A 16,604-nucleotide genomic window follows, 5' to 3' on the forward strand; every position below is an offset into this window, starting at 1 on the left:
TCCAGGCCTTGGTGCTTAGATGGGACTGACCTCAAACCTGAGGCAAAGTTCAGGATTTTCAACTAAGCATATTCTGAAAGTCACTTAGTGTTGTTGCTTCTAAGAAGTGTGAGAGAGGCGCGCTATTTATGGATTTATTTTAGGCGGTGTTTAGGGCTACAGCGCCAGAATGTGAAGGATAGGAGTCAGTTTTAAATGCGGGTCAGGAACCTTCTGTATGTAGTTTCTCTGGTGAAATGATGGTCTTTGATCCGTGTGTTCGGTATGAGTTCCCAGGGCTGACATCTCTCTCTCATGTTTGGACTGTGTTGTTTGCACAAATAAAGAAACTGACTTGCCCAGAGGTCTCACCTGGATTATTCGCAATGGGACAAGACGGGGCCCACCGGCCACATCTGGGCCTGTCAGGTGCCTCCTGGTCCCCGCCTGGGGACCCTCTCTGGGTGCTTTCCTGGCACCCCATCCTTGGGGAGTCGCCTTGCTGAGCCAGTGAAAAATAAGTGCTCCCCGGGCTAACGCCGCCCGTTGGCTGATGACTTTGGGGGTAAGATACTTGCCCTCCAGATCTCTCATTCTTAAGGTGACTCTTAAGGTGACAATTAATTATATTTCCAGGCAAACATGGGCCAGCCCTGATTCGCTATCATCTGTTTTATTAGTCCCTAAATTCTATCCCTCAGAACAGAGGGATAGAATTGACAGAATATAGTGCCTAGTTCGGGGTCTGGAAAATGTGGTCTCCACTGAAATGCACTAAAGGCCTCCTTGCCCTCCCTCAGATAGCATGTGAGTTCTTCCAGGGGCTTTCAGGGTAAGGCGGCCTTTTGGGGTGGCGGCCCGACTGCTTTTCAAACCACATTCCCATTCCCCAAGCCTTGAGGGCTCACCATGATGCTCTGAGGACAGCAGGGGGCAGTGTTACCACCCTCATCTCCCAGATGAGGAGGCTACGGCTCAGCCTGCGGGGAGCCTCCTTCAAGGCCACACGGTCAGCTACAGACAGAACAGTCCATGAGTTCATTTATTCAGCCAGGATTTATTGAGCACGTACCATGTGCGGGGTCTGATGTAAAGGACACAACCCCACCTGCAGGATGCTGACGGACCTCACTGGCTGTGGGAATTTCGTGTCAGTGGGAGTACAGGGTAGTGGACACCACGTGGGAGTGGGCATCCTTCAAGTCCCACCACGGAGGCTTCCCAGAACCCTGGGGTGCGTGGCAGACCTGGCTGCTTTGAACGGCTCTTAAAAGGTCGGCAAGTAACATCAAGACATAATTAACCTAATTTCTCAGCCTGAGAGGTCAGGAGGCACAGTGGGTGAGTCAGAGACAATGGGGCAGCCGGGAGCTGGTCGAGTGCGGGGTGTTAGCAGGGTCGCAGCGCGAGCAGCACCACAGCTGTCATTCAGTTATGCTTGTCGGGAAACCAGAGAGTGTCTGGCCTTGGCCTTGGCACCAGTGAGACATCCCAGTTTCAAAGCATGGTGACTATGGCATCAAAAAAACAACCCAAGAGCTCTGGCTGGCGTGGCTCAGATGGTTGAGTGCTGGCCTGTGAACCAAAAGGTCACTGGTTCGATTCCCTGTCAGGGCACACGCCTGGGTTGTGGGTCCGGTCTCACGTGATGTTTCTCTCTTTCTCTCTCCCTTCTCCCTCTCTAAATAAATAAATAAATAAATATTTAAAAAACCCAAACAAAAACAATCCATTAGTGGTTTTTTTTTTAAGCATAAAAAGGAGAAAGAAACTAATTAGGGGTTGCCAAATTTAGCAAATAAAAATATGGGGGCCCAGTTCATTTGAATTTCAGATACACACAAAAAATAGCTGTAGTACTGGAGACATAGTTATACTAAATAACTATTCACTGTTTATCTGAAATTCAAACTTAAAGCTTCTGGTATTTCACCTGGCAACCCTGGAACTAACGCAAGAACAATTCTCTTGATCACCTCAAAGTGGGGAAATAGGAAATTCAGCAAAATGAAGGAAAACATCCCAGGGCTCTACTGATACTTAGAACCAACACGAGGGCGGCTTCGGGCACAAGAGCGGCTAGCGCCACGTTTGCTCCTCCCTTGCACGCCAAGCCGCGCGCATTTCTGAGCCGTGCGGCACTGTTCCGCTCCCTCCCCTGGTTCCTGTGTCTCAGGTCTCTGGGCACAAGGCCACCTGCCAAAGGCGAGGCCACTCCTGGAGTAAAGGCCTGTGGCCAGGCAGGTCACTCCACAGAACTGGGGTGCTTCCCTTCACCGGTCTGGACCACAGAATCAGAGTGGGCAGGGGGTCCAAGGACGCCAGAGCCTTGACTCTGCTTGATAAAAGTAGGCTCCCCTAAGGCTCCTGGCCCTAACGGCCCCACCCTCCACGGCTAAGTTTGCAAGAGTCCTCCCAGGTGCCCCAGCCCAGTTCCAGGCTGTCTCCCACCCAGCCCCCTCGGATGTGTGTTCCAGGATTTGTTAGGCAAATGCGTCTGAGGCCTGGGGACAGCCTGGGCTCCCATACTGGGCCTGGCTGGGGCAGGAGGTTGTGTGCACTCTGGGGAGCAGAGGGAGTAATTTTTTTCTCAACAGGCTGGAAAAACTGAGGCCGAAGGTGTCTTTATCGTGGAACATATTCACTTTGTTGTGAACAGCAGAGTCTGCCCTCATTCGGGCTCGGGGACAGGAGGGGCAGAGGTGTCTGACCCCTCAGTTTCCTCTAGCACCACACCAGAACTCAAGGAAGGTCCAGGGCCGCCAGCTGGACACGGCTGCACCAGACAGTCCCCGGGGAGCTTGGAAGGCTGACGCCAGCTCAGTGCCATCAGGGGATTCCAGCAAGTGGCCGAGGCAGAGTCCAGGAGTTCCAAGTTGAGCTCTTAGTATGCTGTGTCAATTAAAACAAAACAAAAGAACCTGTTTTTTGACACCACAGGAAAATGCCCGTGGCTCAGGCCTGCCTGACCCCCAGGGTTGCACTCTGCGGGCCAGATAGAACTTGTAGGCTAGGGCTGATCTGGCCCATCTCAAAGAAGCAAACTCAGGCAGGGCTTGGGAGGGAGGCGCTGAGCCCCGCCAGCCAGGAGTGCTCTTCAGTTCCAGTCCACATGCATGTCTGTCCTTGTCTGTCCGTCTAGAGCAGGGTAGTGGAAGGGTTGGAAGGCCCACAGGGAAGCTAAGAGGATGTTCAGACAAGAAGTTGGTCTCCCAGGAGAAGCAGGACCCCCTGCACCAACAGGCTTGATAGTAGATGTTGTTCTGGCCCCCAAAAGGCCAAGGTGAGCGGTCAGCATCTGAGAACAGAGGGGCGAAGCCTCAGCATTGGGGCCGTCAGGTTCTCTCCTGCTCCAGCTCAAGTTTTCTCTCTCAGCTCACAGCGTCCTGGGGGAAGACACAGATTCGTCATGTCTAAGTCCCTCATCTGGGACTTCCTCCCCCTGGTCTCCAACCCAGAATGTTCCTCACAGATTCATAACCCCTGGGCAGTCCAAGCAAGGAGCCAGGCCCCGCTATAGCCAACCTGATGCGTACAAATTGGAGCTTCCCTTTCACACCAAAAGCCAGTTAGAAGGGTCTTTTGCAAATGGAGAATCCCATTTGCACAGCAGGGGCTGACAAAGAGAGTTTGACACATTACTGGCTTTACACAGTCCAGTTAATATTTGGGTTTTCCAGAAGGAGAAGAGGCGGAGTGGCCCCAGGGTGCTGAGCACAGTTTTGCAATGTCACACCGCCAACACAAGGGGCGGGCACTCTGTGGACATATTTATGTTGTATGTCATTTGTATTGCTTTCTATATATTATTTTCACAATTTTGTAGCTTTGTATATCATTCACACAGATTTCTAGCAATTAGTAGTCTATTGCTTTAACGAAATCAGTGTATTAGAACAACCTTCCAGCAGCTGGCAGTCAAGTTCTCAAGGAAGGCACGCTGTTTTCTTAGGGCACAAGGCATTATGAACTAGTGTTGGCCTTGACTGTGACCAGGAGGAGGCAGGTTGGGGGCAGAAGGGACACTGGGTTGATGGTGTTCAAGGGTCGCCCCAGCAACTAGGGACAAGGCAGGCAGTGCCCAGCCTCCAGGCACACCCAGGGTGGTCCACACCTCAGGGCAACTGCATTCCTGGATCCTGCTGGGATGAGGCCCGGCGGTGACCCAAACAGTCTTGGAAGTGGAGAGCACAGAATAGTTGAGTGGGCAGGGAGCAGACCTGGATGGGGGAAGTGTGAGGAGAAAGGAGACGAAACCTGGGGAAGGGAAGACCTGAATTCCAAACCTTCTTCCCCCTGCTGTGTGATGCTGGGCAAGTCACTTGCCCTCTCTGGGAAGCTGCAGGAAGACACCTGCTGAACCCATCTTGGAGAAATGCTGGCATGTAATTTGCACATTACTGGATAATTTTCAAATCTGACTGTGTTGTTCTGTTGTTTACACCCCATGACGACTGCCCAGCACCACAGGTAAAGTCCAGCCTCCTTGGCACGGCAGCCTGGCCTGCCTGCCAGGTCTCCCTGTGCACCTCCCAGTGCAACTCCAGGCCTTTGCCTAGACCCTGTGACTTCCAACTCTCACTCCAGCTCTGGGTGGCTAATCTGGGTTGTTATATCACTTTGTGGTCAACATACAGATGCTGGTGACAGGCCCCTGGATTCAGATCCTAGCTCCGCCACCTACCCACTGTGTGACTTTGAGCATGTTACTTAACCTCTCTGTGCCACAGTGCTTAGGACGCAGTAAATACTACAGACATTTTAGCTGTTGTTATATTCACATTTGAATAGTTAGAAATTGCACAGTAACTCAGAGGAGAGGCTCTAAGTGGTGGATATTTTAAAAGGCTGACAATTAGGAGGATCTGAGTAGCAATCAGCAAGATGGACTTCCTCCACTTGCCGTCGTAGCCTGCAGGCAGTCTCTCAATTTCTCCTCTTTCAACTTTGAGGCCACCCGAGTGAGATGGAAACACTGAACTCTGTGGGAGGACAGACGGGCTGGCCTCCTACAGAGAAAACTATGCTGACACATGTGTGTAGCCATGCTCTGGAGAAGGGCAGTTCTGGCGTAACTGCTGGTCTGGGCAGGAAAGGGCCAGAGAGCGGACTTGACCCCAGCCTGTTGCCTAAGTAGAGCTACCCCCTGCATCTCATAGGCCAGAAACAGAAAAGTTTTGTTTTGTAAGGCACTCAGATCTGGGGTGCAGGGAGGTCGGTTGTTGTGCAGCATTATCATAGCAGCAATAACCAACTAATACAACATCAGAGTATAAATCTGAAGGTCTGATTTAAAGTGTGTGCCCATGCACACACACTCACACACACATTAACGTATGGAACGCCTACACTGTAGCTCTCATTCCAGCCTCTCTTGTCTTTGTTGTGAGGGATATCAGCTGGGGACCAGCAGTTTACGCAGGACTAGCCCACGGACGTGGCCGTGTCCCTGAGATTGCATTTTGGGAAGAAATGAGCAATTCACTCCTCCTTCTCTATGTCTAACATTTTTGAGCTTCTCTTTTCTGCGCCCTACCCTGGTCTTTGACGCTCAGAGCGGTGAATCTGTACAGAGTTGCTTAAGATCATCCACGGTGGGTCGCCTCCAGGCAGCTTCGCAGCCTGTGCTATAAATCAATGGACACAGCATATGTGACCCACTGACTACGGTGTCTCTCACAGCTTGTGAGTGCTGTTTTATTTGTTTTCATCATTGTCTGCTTTTTATAAAGCACCTTGATTCCTAGAAGTTTGCCAACCATAATAGCTCTGGTTGAACTGCATAGTTCCCACTGCCCTGATGTGTGGGAAGAGGCTGGCCCAGGAATCAGGGCACCTGAGTCGGGAGCTGGCTCCCAGATGGCTCCCAGCCAGGAAGGCTTCCCCACACCCACCGTAGACCAGCCTGCATTCTTACAACCTAGGGTCAGAGATATGACACCCAAAGGTCACGGAGGTCTTGGACATGGACACCAAGGAACAGAATGAGAATAATCCCAGACTGCACCGACACAGTGACCACCAGGGACCCCCGACTGTCTGCTGGACCAGCATGCTCCCTGCCCAACCATTAATCCAGAAAGTGCCCTGTGGGTCTGCCCTCCTTCCTGTAGCAGCTCTGAGAATCTCCTCCCCACTGCACTGCTTCCCCCGACCTGCAAAGCACCCACCTTCCCCGGGCAAGCCTCCGACCTCGTCCACCTAACACTCCCCCACCCACCCAGGGACCCCCACCCAGCACAGGAACAACCTGGAAGGATGTCCCTTAGAAGGATTGGGGATTTTTCTGAACGATAAAGCCTTGAAGCAAACTAAATAGCAATGTAGTTCTGTCCCTTTAGAAGAATACTTTGATAATCCAGGAAAATAATTATAGATGACACCCGGCTTGGTTTGTGTTTGAGGCTGGCATTTTGAGTTTGCGGGTACGTATGTATGTAGGTATGTGCCTTTAACAATGTTATGGTTCAGTAAAAGAAAAAGAAAAAAAATTGAGGCTTGGTTTATATGGAGCTCCTAGTTCACCAAATTAGTAGGTTTTATTCTGGCCTTTGGTCTGAAGTTCAAAGTTCAAGATAAACTCTTAAGAGTTGGGGATCGAGTTTAATTCATCTTTGATTTCCCCAGAGCCCAGGAGAGTGCTTGGCACTCACTAGGTAATAAATGTCGATTGAGTAAATCAATGACAATATAATACAGTCAAAAAGCTGTGAGAAGCTGGCCTACATTGATTAGGGCTTTTAGTTGGAGGGTGGGAACAGTTAGGAGCTTGACATGTTGAGGGTCATGTGGGCACCAACCTCTCTAGTTTGGTTCTCTAGTACAGTTCTCTTCAGAAGCTGAGAGGTAGCTAGTCAACCTCTGGGAGTTATAGACCTGTGGTATCTACTAATTATTGAGTGCTGTTATACATCTTGCTCTCTGCAAAGCAATGTACACAGTTGACTGTACCAAACACTCACAACAGCTTAATGAGTTGGTATTATCTCTATTTTACTGATCGAGAAATAGAGGCTCAGCAAGGCCACGTATCCTAAGCACGCTGAGTGAGACGGTGGCAGATCACAGATTTCATTTTGGGTGCATCCTACCCGAAAGCCCAGCTCCTAGCCCTCACATTTGACCCCCCGTCCCTTGTAATCTTCCTGCAGACCACTCCCAAAGCTGCTCCTGCCTGTGGGGTTTAAGAAACATTAGTCATACTCACTGCACTTTGCTGCCTGGTTTTTTGGATCATGGTTGTCTTGGGAAGCCTTTTCACGGGGCCACTGGCCTTTGGTCTGTTCCTCTTGAATACCTCCCAGGTCCAGCGGGGGCCCGCAGCAGGGCTCGCCCTGGGCAGAGAGAGGGAGGGAGTGGGGTGTCAACGCCCGTCCTGCGTCCTCCACTCTCAGGGCCCTGCTCCAGCTCAGAAGGTATCACACACTCCCGTGCTGTGCTTCGCAGTCCCGGGAGCATCAGAGTGCCCCGTGACCTTTATTTCATAATCAGTGAATATTTATCTGAGTAACATCGTGCTAACTGGCCAATAGAAATTCAAACTTTTACATAGTTGTTTGTCAAGGCAATAGTTTAAATCATGTGAACAAAAAGCATAATTTATGCCCAAGCACAAAATTCTTAACTATATGCAAACTCTTACAGAAAGTTTTATAATTAAAATTATACTAAGTGAAAGAATCAGATACATTTCAATGTATTTGATAGGACATGCTATGGGGTGGGAACCTCGAAAGTAGCAAACTCTGCTCTCCCCAGCAGTCTCGCTGTGGCCACAGAGGAACCCAGCCACTGCCAGAGCGGCCCGGGCAGGCAGGCATGAGGTCCGGGGCAGAAATGCCCTTGACCCACCCCAGGACCTCCTCTTGGCCTCCCACTGACTAACCCAACTGGTGTCCAGCCAGAAAGGGAGACTGGGAACTCAAAAGTATAGAGATGCTCAGGCCCACTCCTAATGGCGGCAGAGATAATCGTGGAGCATGTTACACAACCCAGATGATTGATGTGCATTGTAAGTACAATTTTTCTGGGGACAATCTACAACACAGGAATATTAGCCTCCTAATTATGCCAATAAAAAATCTTTTGGATTAAGGGGGGCCCTCAGTTCATAGCATGCAGTGGCTATCCAGGGCCGGGACACAGAAGCCTGCTTGCTCTCTTGAACTGAGATGTCACGGGAGTGTCCCACTGCGCTCAGAGAAGATGCGTCCCCAGTGTACCACAGCAGGAAACTAAAGAGAATGACATCGTCAGCACGAACAGGCCCATTTCTCACACACTGTCCCCACCAAGAAGGACAGGAGAGGGATGGTAGTCCGCAATCACACAGACTAGAAAAGGACCCCAATGTTCCTAAGGAGCTGACAGGACGGAAAATGTCACTTAGCTGCCCCACCCCCATCAAAGGAAAGAATGCATTCTCAGTGAAGGGGAAACTTACGAGGCATCCGGCTTGCTGGTGGATTCCTTCACACTGGCCAGGGGCCCCGCACTCTGGGGACTCAAAGAAGCAAGAGGAACTACAACAAAAAGTAAATAAAAATGTGGGGGACTGGAGTGAGATGACATGGGGCAGGGGTACTCAGCCACTTTTGACAGAACAATAGGCAGTAATCGAGAGTGTTCCGAAAGAGCAAAGAACACTCTCATTCTCAAATTTGCATGTTTAGGACCAAAATCATATTGTTGGGTTCGACAACAATGCAGCGGCCTCCGCGGAGGGCCGGTGCTGACCTTCACGCTACATCATCGCAGATCCCCTCACAAAACACCGCCGAGCTAGGGAGCGTTTTCAGGAAAAACCCCCCAGGGGCTGACCCTTCACCTGCTTCATGGAATGCATTTTCTGGTTGTTGTTGTCGGAATAAAAAATATTAATAGTTTTATGACCAGTGTTCTTACATAATCCCTTTGCCTATTTTCTGAGTACAGGGAAATATAATACATGAAGATTACTATATAATAATATAATACACATATATAAAAATAACATGGACTCCTACCTGAAGCTCTTTCATTTGGAGGCCTGGTGGATATCTCAACTCGATTTGCAGTCCCTTCGTTTACGGTTTTCCTAGGGCCTTTTGCAGCACCCCACCCCAACAGCGTGGCCGTCCCTACGTGACTGGCCACACTGGCCCTCTCTGCCCAGCTCCCACGGCTGCCTTAGGGCACAGCAGAGGCCCCGCTGCTGCAGGCTCTAACTGGGTTCCTCACGCTCAGCACTACTGCCCTCAGGGGCCAGAGTTCTTTGTTATGGTCTGTCCTGTGCACTGTAGGAAGTTCAGCAGCATCTCTGGCCTCCAGGTACTGCCTGATGTCTCCTGGGGGTAAAATCGCCCCCGGCTGGGCTCTCCGTACCCTCTGTCCACCCCGGAATGAGGTATGAGGGAGGAATGCTGACTCAGGGCCCAGGATTGCTCAGACCCCTGAAGGTGGCTGGCTACCTTTAGGTACAGGTGTGATAACATAAAATAAACTCATTTTATTTAACAGGAAATAAAAGAGCATACGAAACACTTTGACCAATTTTCTGTCTCTTAATGCCCTTGTATTTTTGTCTCATTGCGATGAAAAGAATCAAAGTAAACCTACTCCAGAGAAAGGGTCCCCTGTGACTTGGGGTAGGTCTGAAAAGAAGGAAAGCTTGCTCATCTGTGGAAGTTTGCTGACGCACCGTAAGGACTCTACAGCCTGGTTCATTCCCTCCCCCTTTGCCCCACCCTGGCCGTCCACGGTGGCCAAACAGGTATCCTCTTCATCCCGAATGCACCTTGCACTTTCCTTCTTTGTGCCTGAGCTTCTAGAATAAACAAAATTTGAAATGCTCTTTTCAGTCTGTCCAGCCCCACCCCACAGACCACGGTTGTCAATATCCTGTCCATTTCAACTCACCTGCCGTCTCCAGGAGCCTTCCTTACCCCCCAGAGGGAAGTGACCTCATTCTCCGTGAATACCCCCAGCACGTTTTTGTTGGTAATACAGAACTTAATAATTTATCTTGTATTTTAGAGGTCGGTATTCACGTCACTCCCTACAAAGGGGAGATTTCCTGAGAGCTGAGAGCAAGGACCTGAGAACAGCCCGCCTCTGCAGCCCCTAGAACGGTGCTTCTCAGACCATCCCCTGCAAAGGACCTGCTTCTGCGAACCCTTATTCGCAATGTATAAGAGACCAGCACTTTTGAAAAGTACAATCAAATGAATTAGGTCAATTCTTCGACGCCATGGCAGCATCTTATTGCTATAAACATTTCTAACTGCTCGCTCTCGGCCCTGCACTCATTTCGTCGTGAACTAGCAGCAGATAGTCAGGGGCTGGCAGCGCTCCCCGGCCACACGCTGAGTGGCGCTGCCTTGGCACAGCGGCTGCCACAGCAAAAATTTACCAGAACAGCGTTTCTCAAACACAAGCAGGCAAAAGGATCGCCCCAAGGGCATGTAAAAAAGACAGCTGGGTCCCCCCACTTCCAGAGTCTGCGGTAGGGCCTGAACATTCTCGTTTCTAATGAGCTCTCAAGTGACACATTGCTGCTGGTTGGAAACCACACTTGGAGAATCACTGGGCTAAAGAAAGGAACAAAGGTCAAGTGCACTGCCCCTGTGGTGGCCTGTCATCCTTCCAGGGAGAGCCTCTGCAGCTAAGCCTGACTCCACCAGCGCAGCCCTCTGAAGCAATGGTTATCAGCCACCAAGTTCTCATACGCTTGCCAAGGGGCTCCGGCCATGCAGAAGCCAGGGGGTCCATACCTTGGGGCTGTTCTGAGCCCAGGTCCTCCACAGGTGGCTGTGCAGGTGATGCGGAAGAACATGGAGGCAACGTTTGAGGTGTCCCCATCCCTGAAGGCCCCACACGTGGCCTGAGTGACGTAGACGACTGGGAGGGTGGGGATCTGGGCGGTGACCAGGTGGGTCGTGCCTGCCGCTGTGGCGACACGGGTGGTAGACCCGGTACTGAGCTGGGTGGTGAGGGCACAGCTGGAAGCAACACAGGGAGCGAGTCAGCTGGAGAATGTGAGGATGAGGAGGCCAGTGGTGGTGCAGGTGACTGCTCAAATGAAGAGACGGGTGGTGACACAGGCGACTCCACAGGCCACTCATGTGTGGATTCAGGTGTCTGCTCAGGTGGGGACACAGGTGGACTGTGGCCACCGCTTCCTTCCCCTTTGGGAGCCTGTTGAGTGTGAAGTTGTATGGGTTCTTCTGGACTGGCCTGCTCGGATTGGCAGCTCGGTTTACTGCGTTCGGGACAGTCATTGCCAAGGGCGAGTTCTATCTGGCAGTACACTTCCACTCGGGGGAAAATCACCCTCTTGGAGGGAGAATTAAGGTAAGCGGCATCTGAAAAAATTAAGAGCGTGAGGTCACAGGTGGCAGTACTAACCTCCAACATCAGCATGGTGTTCGCAAAAAGTTTTTTCCAAATTATTTTTATAAATAGAATTAGTTCTCATCAATGGCCTTCTTTACTTACTTGAATTTACACTGACTACTTGATTGTGGATTAATTCAGTTATTCAGTGAATATCTATTGAACACCTATATTCTCCCAGGCACTAGGAGGCGCAGGAGACAAAGACAGGTAGGACTGGTCCTGAGCTTACAGCTCAGTGCTGGGGCGGGCCCTGACCTCTCACATAAACTCAAGTTTTAATCAAGACTAGGGTTGGGCAAGGGAGAACACAGAACTGGGAGAAAGGGAGGCAGGGAGGACCTAACCGGGAGGCTTCCCAGAGGGAGGGACATCCAGGCTGAGATGTGAAGGGCGAGTGGCCCAGGGGATGGTCGGCGTGGGGTGGGAGCACTGTTTCAGGTGGAGGGAACGGCACACACGAAGGCCGAGTTTCAAAGGAGCACCGGGACATCGAGGGCGGGAAAAGCAGTGTGGCTGGAGCCGGTGTGGGGCACTGCGGCGGGAGAAGGGGCTGAGCGGGCCCAGGGACCAGGCACGCAGGGACGCGTAGGCCGCACTGAGGACGCTTGGTTTTCACGGAGGCCACGGAGACTGCTAGGCAGGGATGTGCTGACCTGACTCTCGGGCTTTGACAAGTCACTGTGGCTGCTGTGTGGGGGCTCACTGACAAGGGTATAGGGGACCCGGGGAAACCTGGCAGGGTACCGTGGACAGGTGTTTGGGTTTGTACCTGGAAGAAGGTAGAAATCAGTGGGAGATTCTGTTTAGGAGGTAAATGAATGAGACTTGGTGGTGGATTGATTTGGGGGTGTGGGAGGTGGGTGGCTGGCCCAACCGATGGATGTTGGTGCCATCTGCTACGACTGTGACCAGGGGAGGGAGGGGGTGGGGAGTGGGGAGAGCACAAGTCATGAACTTGTTACGGGACATGCTGAGTTTAGGGGGCCTCAGAGAGGCCCAAGGAGAGATGACGAGGGGGCAGTTGTGTGTATGGGTTTGGATCTCTGAGAAGAGGAGAGGGTTAGAGATGCCTGCACTGGGGAGCCCTGCCCCGGACAGCAGGGAAGCTGTGAGTGGCTGTGGATGAGGCTGCCTGGGGGGCCGCACAGAGTGAGAAGAGGGAGGGGCCGGGATTGTGTTGGGAGACAGGAGAGCGAGGGGACCGGGGCCAGCTTTCTAAGATAGGTAAGGCTGGGGTAGATTTGGAAGTTGCTGGTAAGAGAAATCACAGACTGAGAGAAAATATTTACAAACAATGTTCCTGACAAAGGGCATTTATCTAGAAAACATAAAGCTCTTAAATAACGAAACAAACAATTCAGCTTAAAAAAATGGGCAAAAGAGTCAACTGAAATAGCACCTAATGGCCGAAGCTGGAACAATTTGAGTAAAAAAATAAAGAGTTGAAAAATAACCCGAAGTATAAAATACATGTCCATGAGTTCACACATATATAAACAAATGATTGAATAAGTAATGGGCAGAAGAGACAAATCTTCCATGCAGAAGTCTAAATAATTTATGCAGACATCCTGACCTTAAGGAAACGAAGTTTAATTCCTTACTGTTTCATTGTAAACTATGCGGAGTGACTTCCTTCCAAAAAGCACAGAATGGAAAGAGGAGAAAGAGTAACTGCACAGTGGAGCACCTGACAAATGCCACTGCAGCCAGGTGAGCAAGGTCAACATCACCAGCGATGTGTCCGTCCTGTGGGTTGCAGGCACCCTTGATAAAGTGTGAGGAGAGGGGCACTTTGCCTCAGTGGTCTTCCTACTCAGACCCACAACCCCAGTGTAATCACGGGAAAAACATTCCACAAACCCCAGCTGAGGGCACTCTACAAAATACCTGGCCAGGACTAAAAACCCTGGTCGAGTCACAAATACCAGGAACCCGGGAGACATGACGACTAAATGTAAGGTGCTATCCAGGGTAAGATCCTGAATCAGAAAAAGAACATTAGGTAAAAACTAAGAAAATTTGAATAGGGTATAGATTGAGTTGATAATAATTTGTCAATATTGGTTCATCAATTATAAACAATACTATGGGTTTTGTACCATACTATGAACTAGAACATCTAATAAGTGTGAAACATAATAATGGGGAAACCTGGATGTACTATTTTCATACTTTTTCTGTGTATCTAAAACTGTTTTAAAAAATAAAGCTTACTGAAGGTCTAGACTCCTCTAGGCAAAAGAGGGGTACAGACACTCTACCGGGGAGGCTACCTGGACAGTGAACGCGCAAATGAGATGCTCAGCATCGCTCATCAGTGAAGAAAGGCACATCCAAACCACAGTAAGACGTCACTACACACACGCCAGGAAGGCTCAGATGAAAGAGGCCTGCCCTGCTGAGGGCTGGTGAAAGTTGGGGGAAACTGGAACTTTCATATACTGTTGGTGAGAGTGTAAAATGATACAATTACTTTGGAAAACAGTTTGGTGCTTTCATAAAACCACCCAAAGAATTAAACATTGAATCTCCAAGAGACCTTTGCACACCCATGTCCACTGTAGCATCATCTACAACAGCCGAGAGGAGGAAGCAAGCCATACGTCTACTGGTGACTAAGTGGACAAAGAAAATGTTGTACGTGCACATGTTGGAATATTACCCAGCCTTAAAAATGAAGAAAGCCCTGTCTCATGCTACAGCATGTTTGAACCTGGAGAACATTACAAATACTGTGTATGCTTTACTAGGTATCTAAGGCAGCCAAACTCATGGAAGTAGCAAGCAGAGGGGCAGTTGCCAGGGACTAGGGTAGGGGAGGGGGAGTCGCTGGCCAGCGGGGACAGAGTTCAGGTCTGCAAGCTGGAAAGTTCTGGAATTTACAACAATGTAAATGTGCTGAACACTACTGAACGGTGTACTTAGAAATGGTTAAGATGGTAAATTTATACTGTGTGCTTTTATCATAATTTTATATATACAAATTATACATAATTGTATAGTAGAATTACACATAATTGCATATAATTTTATTTATATAAATATAACACATCTGCCATATGATATAATCATTCCATTGCTAGGTATTTGCCCAAGATAAATAAAAGCATCCTGTCCACACAAAGACACACATGAATGTCTACAGCAGCTTTACTCATAATAGTCTGAAGTGGGCACGACTCACATGTCCACTCACAGGTAAGTGGTAAATGAGCCGTGGCGTATTCATGCAATGGAATGTGAAAAGGGATGAACTAGTGATACCACGCTATAATGACATGGGTGAATCTTAGCATAATTCCTCTGAGTTAAAAGAATGCAGACAAAAAAGATTTCATACTGTAAAATTCCACTTATCAAAAACTCTAGAAAATGCAATTAATCTATAATGACAGAAAGTAGATCAGGGGTTGCTTGGGGAGTGGGAGTGGGCGAGGGAGGGTGGGCGCCTCTGCGGGACGTGAGGAAACTTCGGGCTTGGTGGGTTGTCTCCTGCCCTGATCTGGTGCTGTTCACAGGTGTGTGTGTGTGTGTGTGCGAGTGTGTGGCATGATGGACTGTTCACTGCCCTGACAGTGGTGCTGTTTCACAGGAGTGTATGTGTGTGTGTGTGTGTGAAAACATCAAACTGTGAGAGGCAGGAAGGGAGGGAGAGAAAAGGAAGGATGGCGGGAAGGCAGGAGGGGAGGGAAGGGGGGAAGAAGGGGGGTAGGTAGGTTTGGCTGGAGGAACCTGGAGGCCAAATGGCTATTTTTAAACATGGCATCGTCTGAGCTCCAACCTCACTCAACGCCCACTGCACCTGCCCGTGTGGGGAAGGAGGGCGTTCAAGCCACCGGCGAGCACGCCCTTCCCTTGGGCAGGAGGCTGCTGCCAGGGAGGCCAGGCATGGAGAGGGGGGCTCGCCCGGCAGCAGGGATAGTGAAATGGATGTGAGCCCTTAGGAGGTGGCGGAAGAGGGGCCAGGGCGTGGGTCCAGTTGAGGGTGACACTGTGGATGTGGCTTCCTGCTGGAGCTGACCCCCCACCCCCCGCACCCCAGAAAGCAGCTGGGCAGGAGGCTGGGGTAGACTCCCCCTTTCTGTCCCCAGATGGCAAGTAGGGACGAAAACCCCACTTATTCAGGCTGTTAGTACCCCCTGCTCGCACCAGTGACTAGAGAAAAATCCAGCCCAACCAAACCCAAGAGGTTTTAGGTGGTGGCGCTGAAACTTGTACTAGAAAGTCACACACACCCTGGCAAACTGGAAGAGGAGGTAAAACTACTGGTCTCCCTGGTGACCTGTCCTGTTCCTACCTGGAGTGGCTCCAGGTCCATTGGGAAATCCCGCCACCCTCCTTATCCTGTCCCAAGTCAGGAGTGGATGCCTGGAACGCTACTATTAGAGTTTCATCCTCGGGTTTAGGACCACCATTCCTACCTGCGAAAATGTCCGCGCCAGCTAAGGGTGGAAGGCGCTGGGTCCTTCCCAGCGGAAGTGTGGGAGGAGGTGCTGCTGAGAAGCGGGGAAGGGAGCTAGAGATGCTTAAGCACACACTTTGTGACTCTGCCCAGGGCTTGCCCTGTGAGGAAGCGAAAGGAAAGTTTCTAGAGCGGAAACTGGTATGGAGCAGCCAGTGGCCAGGCTGTAACCTGGGGCAGAAAGGGGTCTCCTGGGGCAGGATATTGGTGTCTGCTCCAAGATCCGAGCCCCACATCAGAGGAGCCCCCAAGCCCTGGGTCCCAGCCTACACCGCCACTGAGGAGAGCATGGAAGGTTCCCTAGCGGGTGGTGAGGGGCCCTAGGCCCCAGCCAGCCCCTCTTATTCCTGAGGCCATATCTGTACCCCCCACCCCATGATGCCCCTCAACTCATTCACTCCTGGACAGCTGGGGCTCACTTTTCACCACTTTACTGTCACCTGTGCAAATGTGGAGGACAGCGGAGTCGCCAGAGGAGAGAGTCAGGGTTAGAAGGAGTCTGTCCTGCGGAGGGTGTGGGAGGGGCCTGTCTTAGAGGTCACAGGGGGCAGGGGACTGGACTGACCAGGGCAAGGATATAGAAGTCTGATGTCATTGCAGCAACTACCAGTTATCTGAGCACTGTGCTAAGGGCTACAGGTGGCTTTTCTCCTTCAACCTTCACAGTGACCTCCCAGGTAGCTTCCAGGACCAGATGAGAGCCCTGAAGCCCCAGGTTAACTGCCTGCTCCGGTCGCACAGTTGGTGGGTATCAGGAACCAGGTTCTAAACTTTTTTACAGATT

The 16,604-nt window shown here is 50.6% G+C and overlaps 1 protein-coding gene across 1 annotated transcript in view; it reads right to left on the reverse strand.

The window, feature by feature from the left end:
- Positions 1-7,182: 7,182 nt before the first annotated feature.
- The window catches only part of PNPLA1 (patatin like phospholipase domain containing 1), a 40,912-nt gene continuing 31,490 nt past the window's right edge, over positions 7,183-16,604 (reverse strand). Inside the window, 4 exon segments of the mRNA XM_037146247.2 lie at positions 7,183-7,236; positions 7,238-7,313; positions 8,423-8,482; positions 10,706-11,321. Coding sequence (XP_037002142.2) covers positions 7,183-7,236; positions 7,238-7,313; positions 8,423-8,482; positions 10,706-11,321 — 806 coding nt within the window.

This window comes from Artibeus jamaicensis, unplaced genomic scaffold (assembly GCF_021234435.1).
Source record: "Artibeus jamaicensis isolate MK-2021 breed Jamaican fruit bat unplaced genomic scaffold, CSHL_Jam_final contig_1803, whole genome shotgun sequence".
NCBI classification, from domain to species: domain Eukaryota; kingdom Metazoa; phylum Chordata; class Mammalia; order Chiroptera; family Phyllostomidae; genus Artibeus; species Artibeus jamaicensis.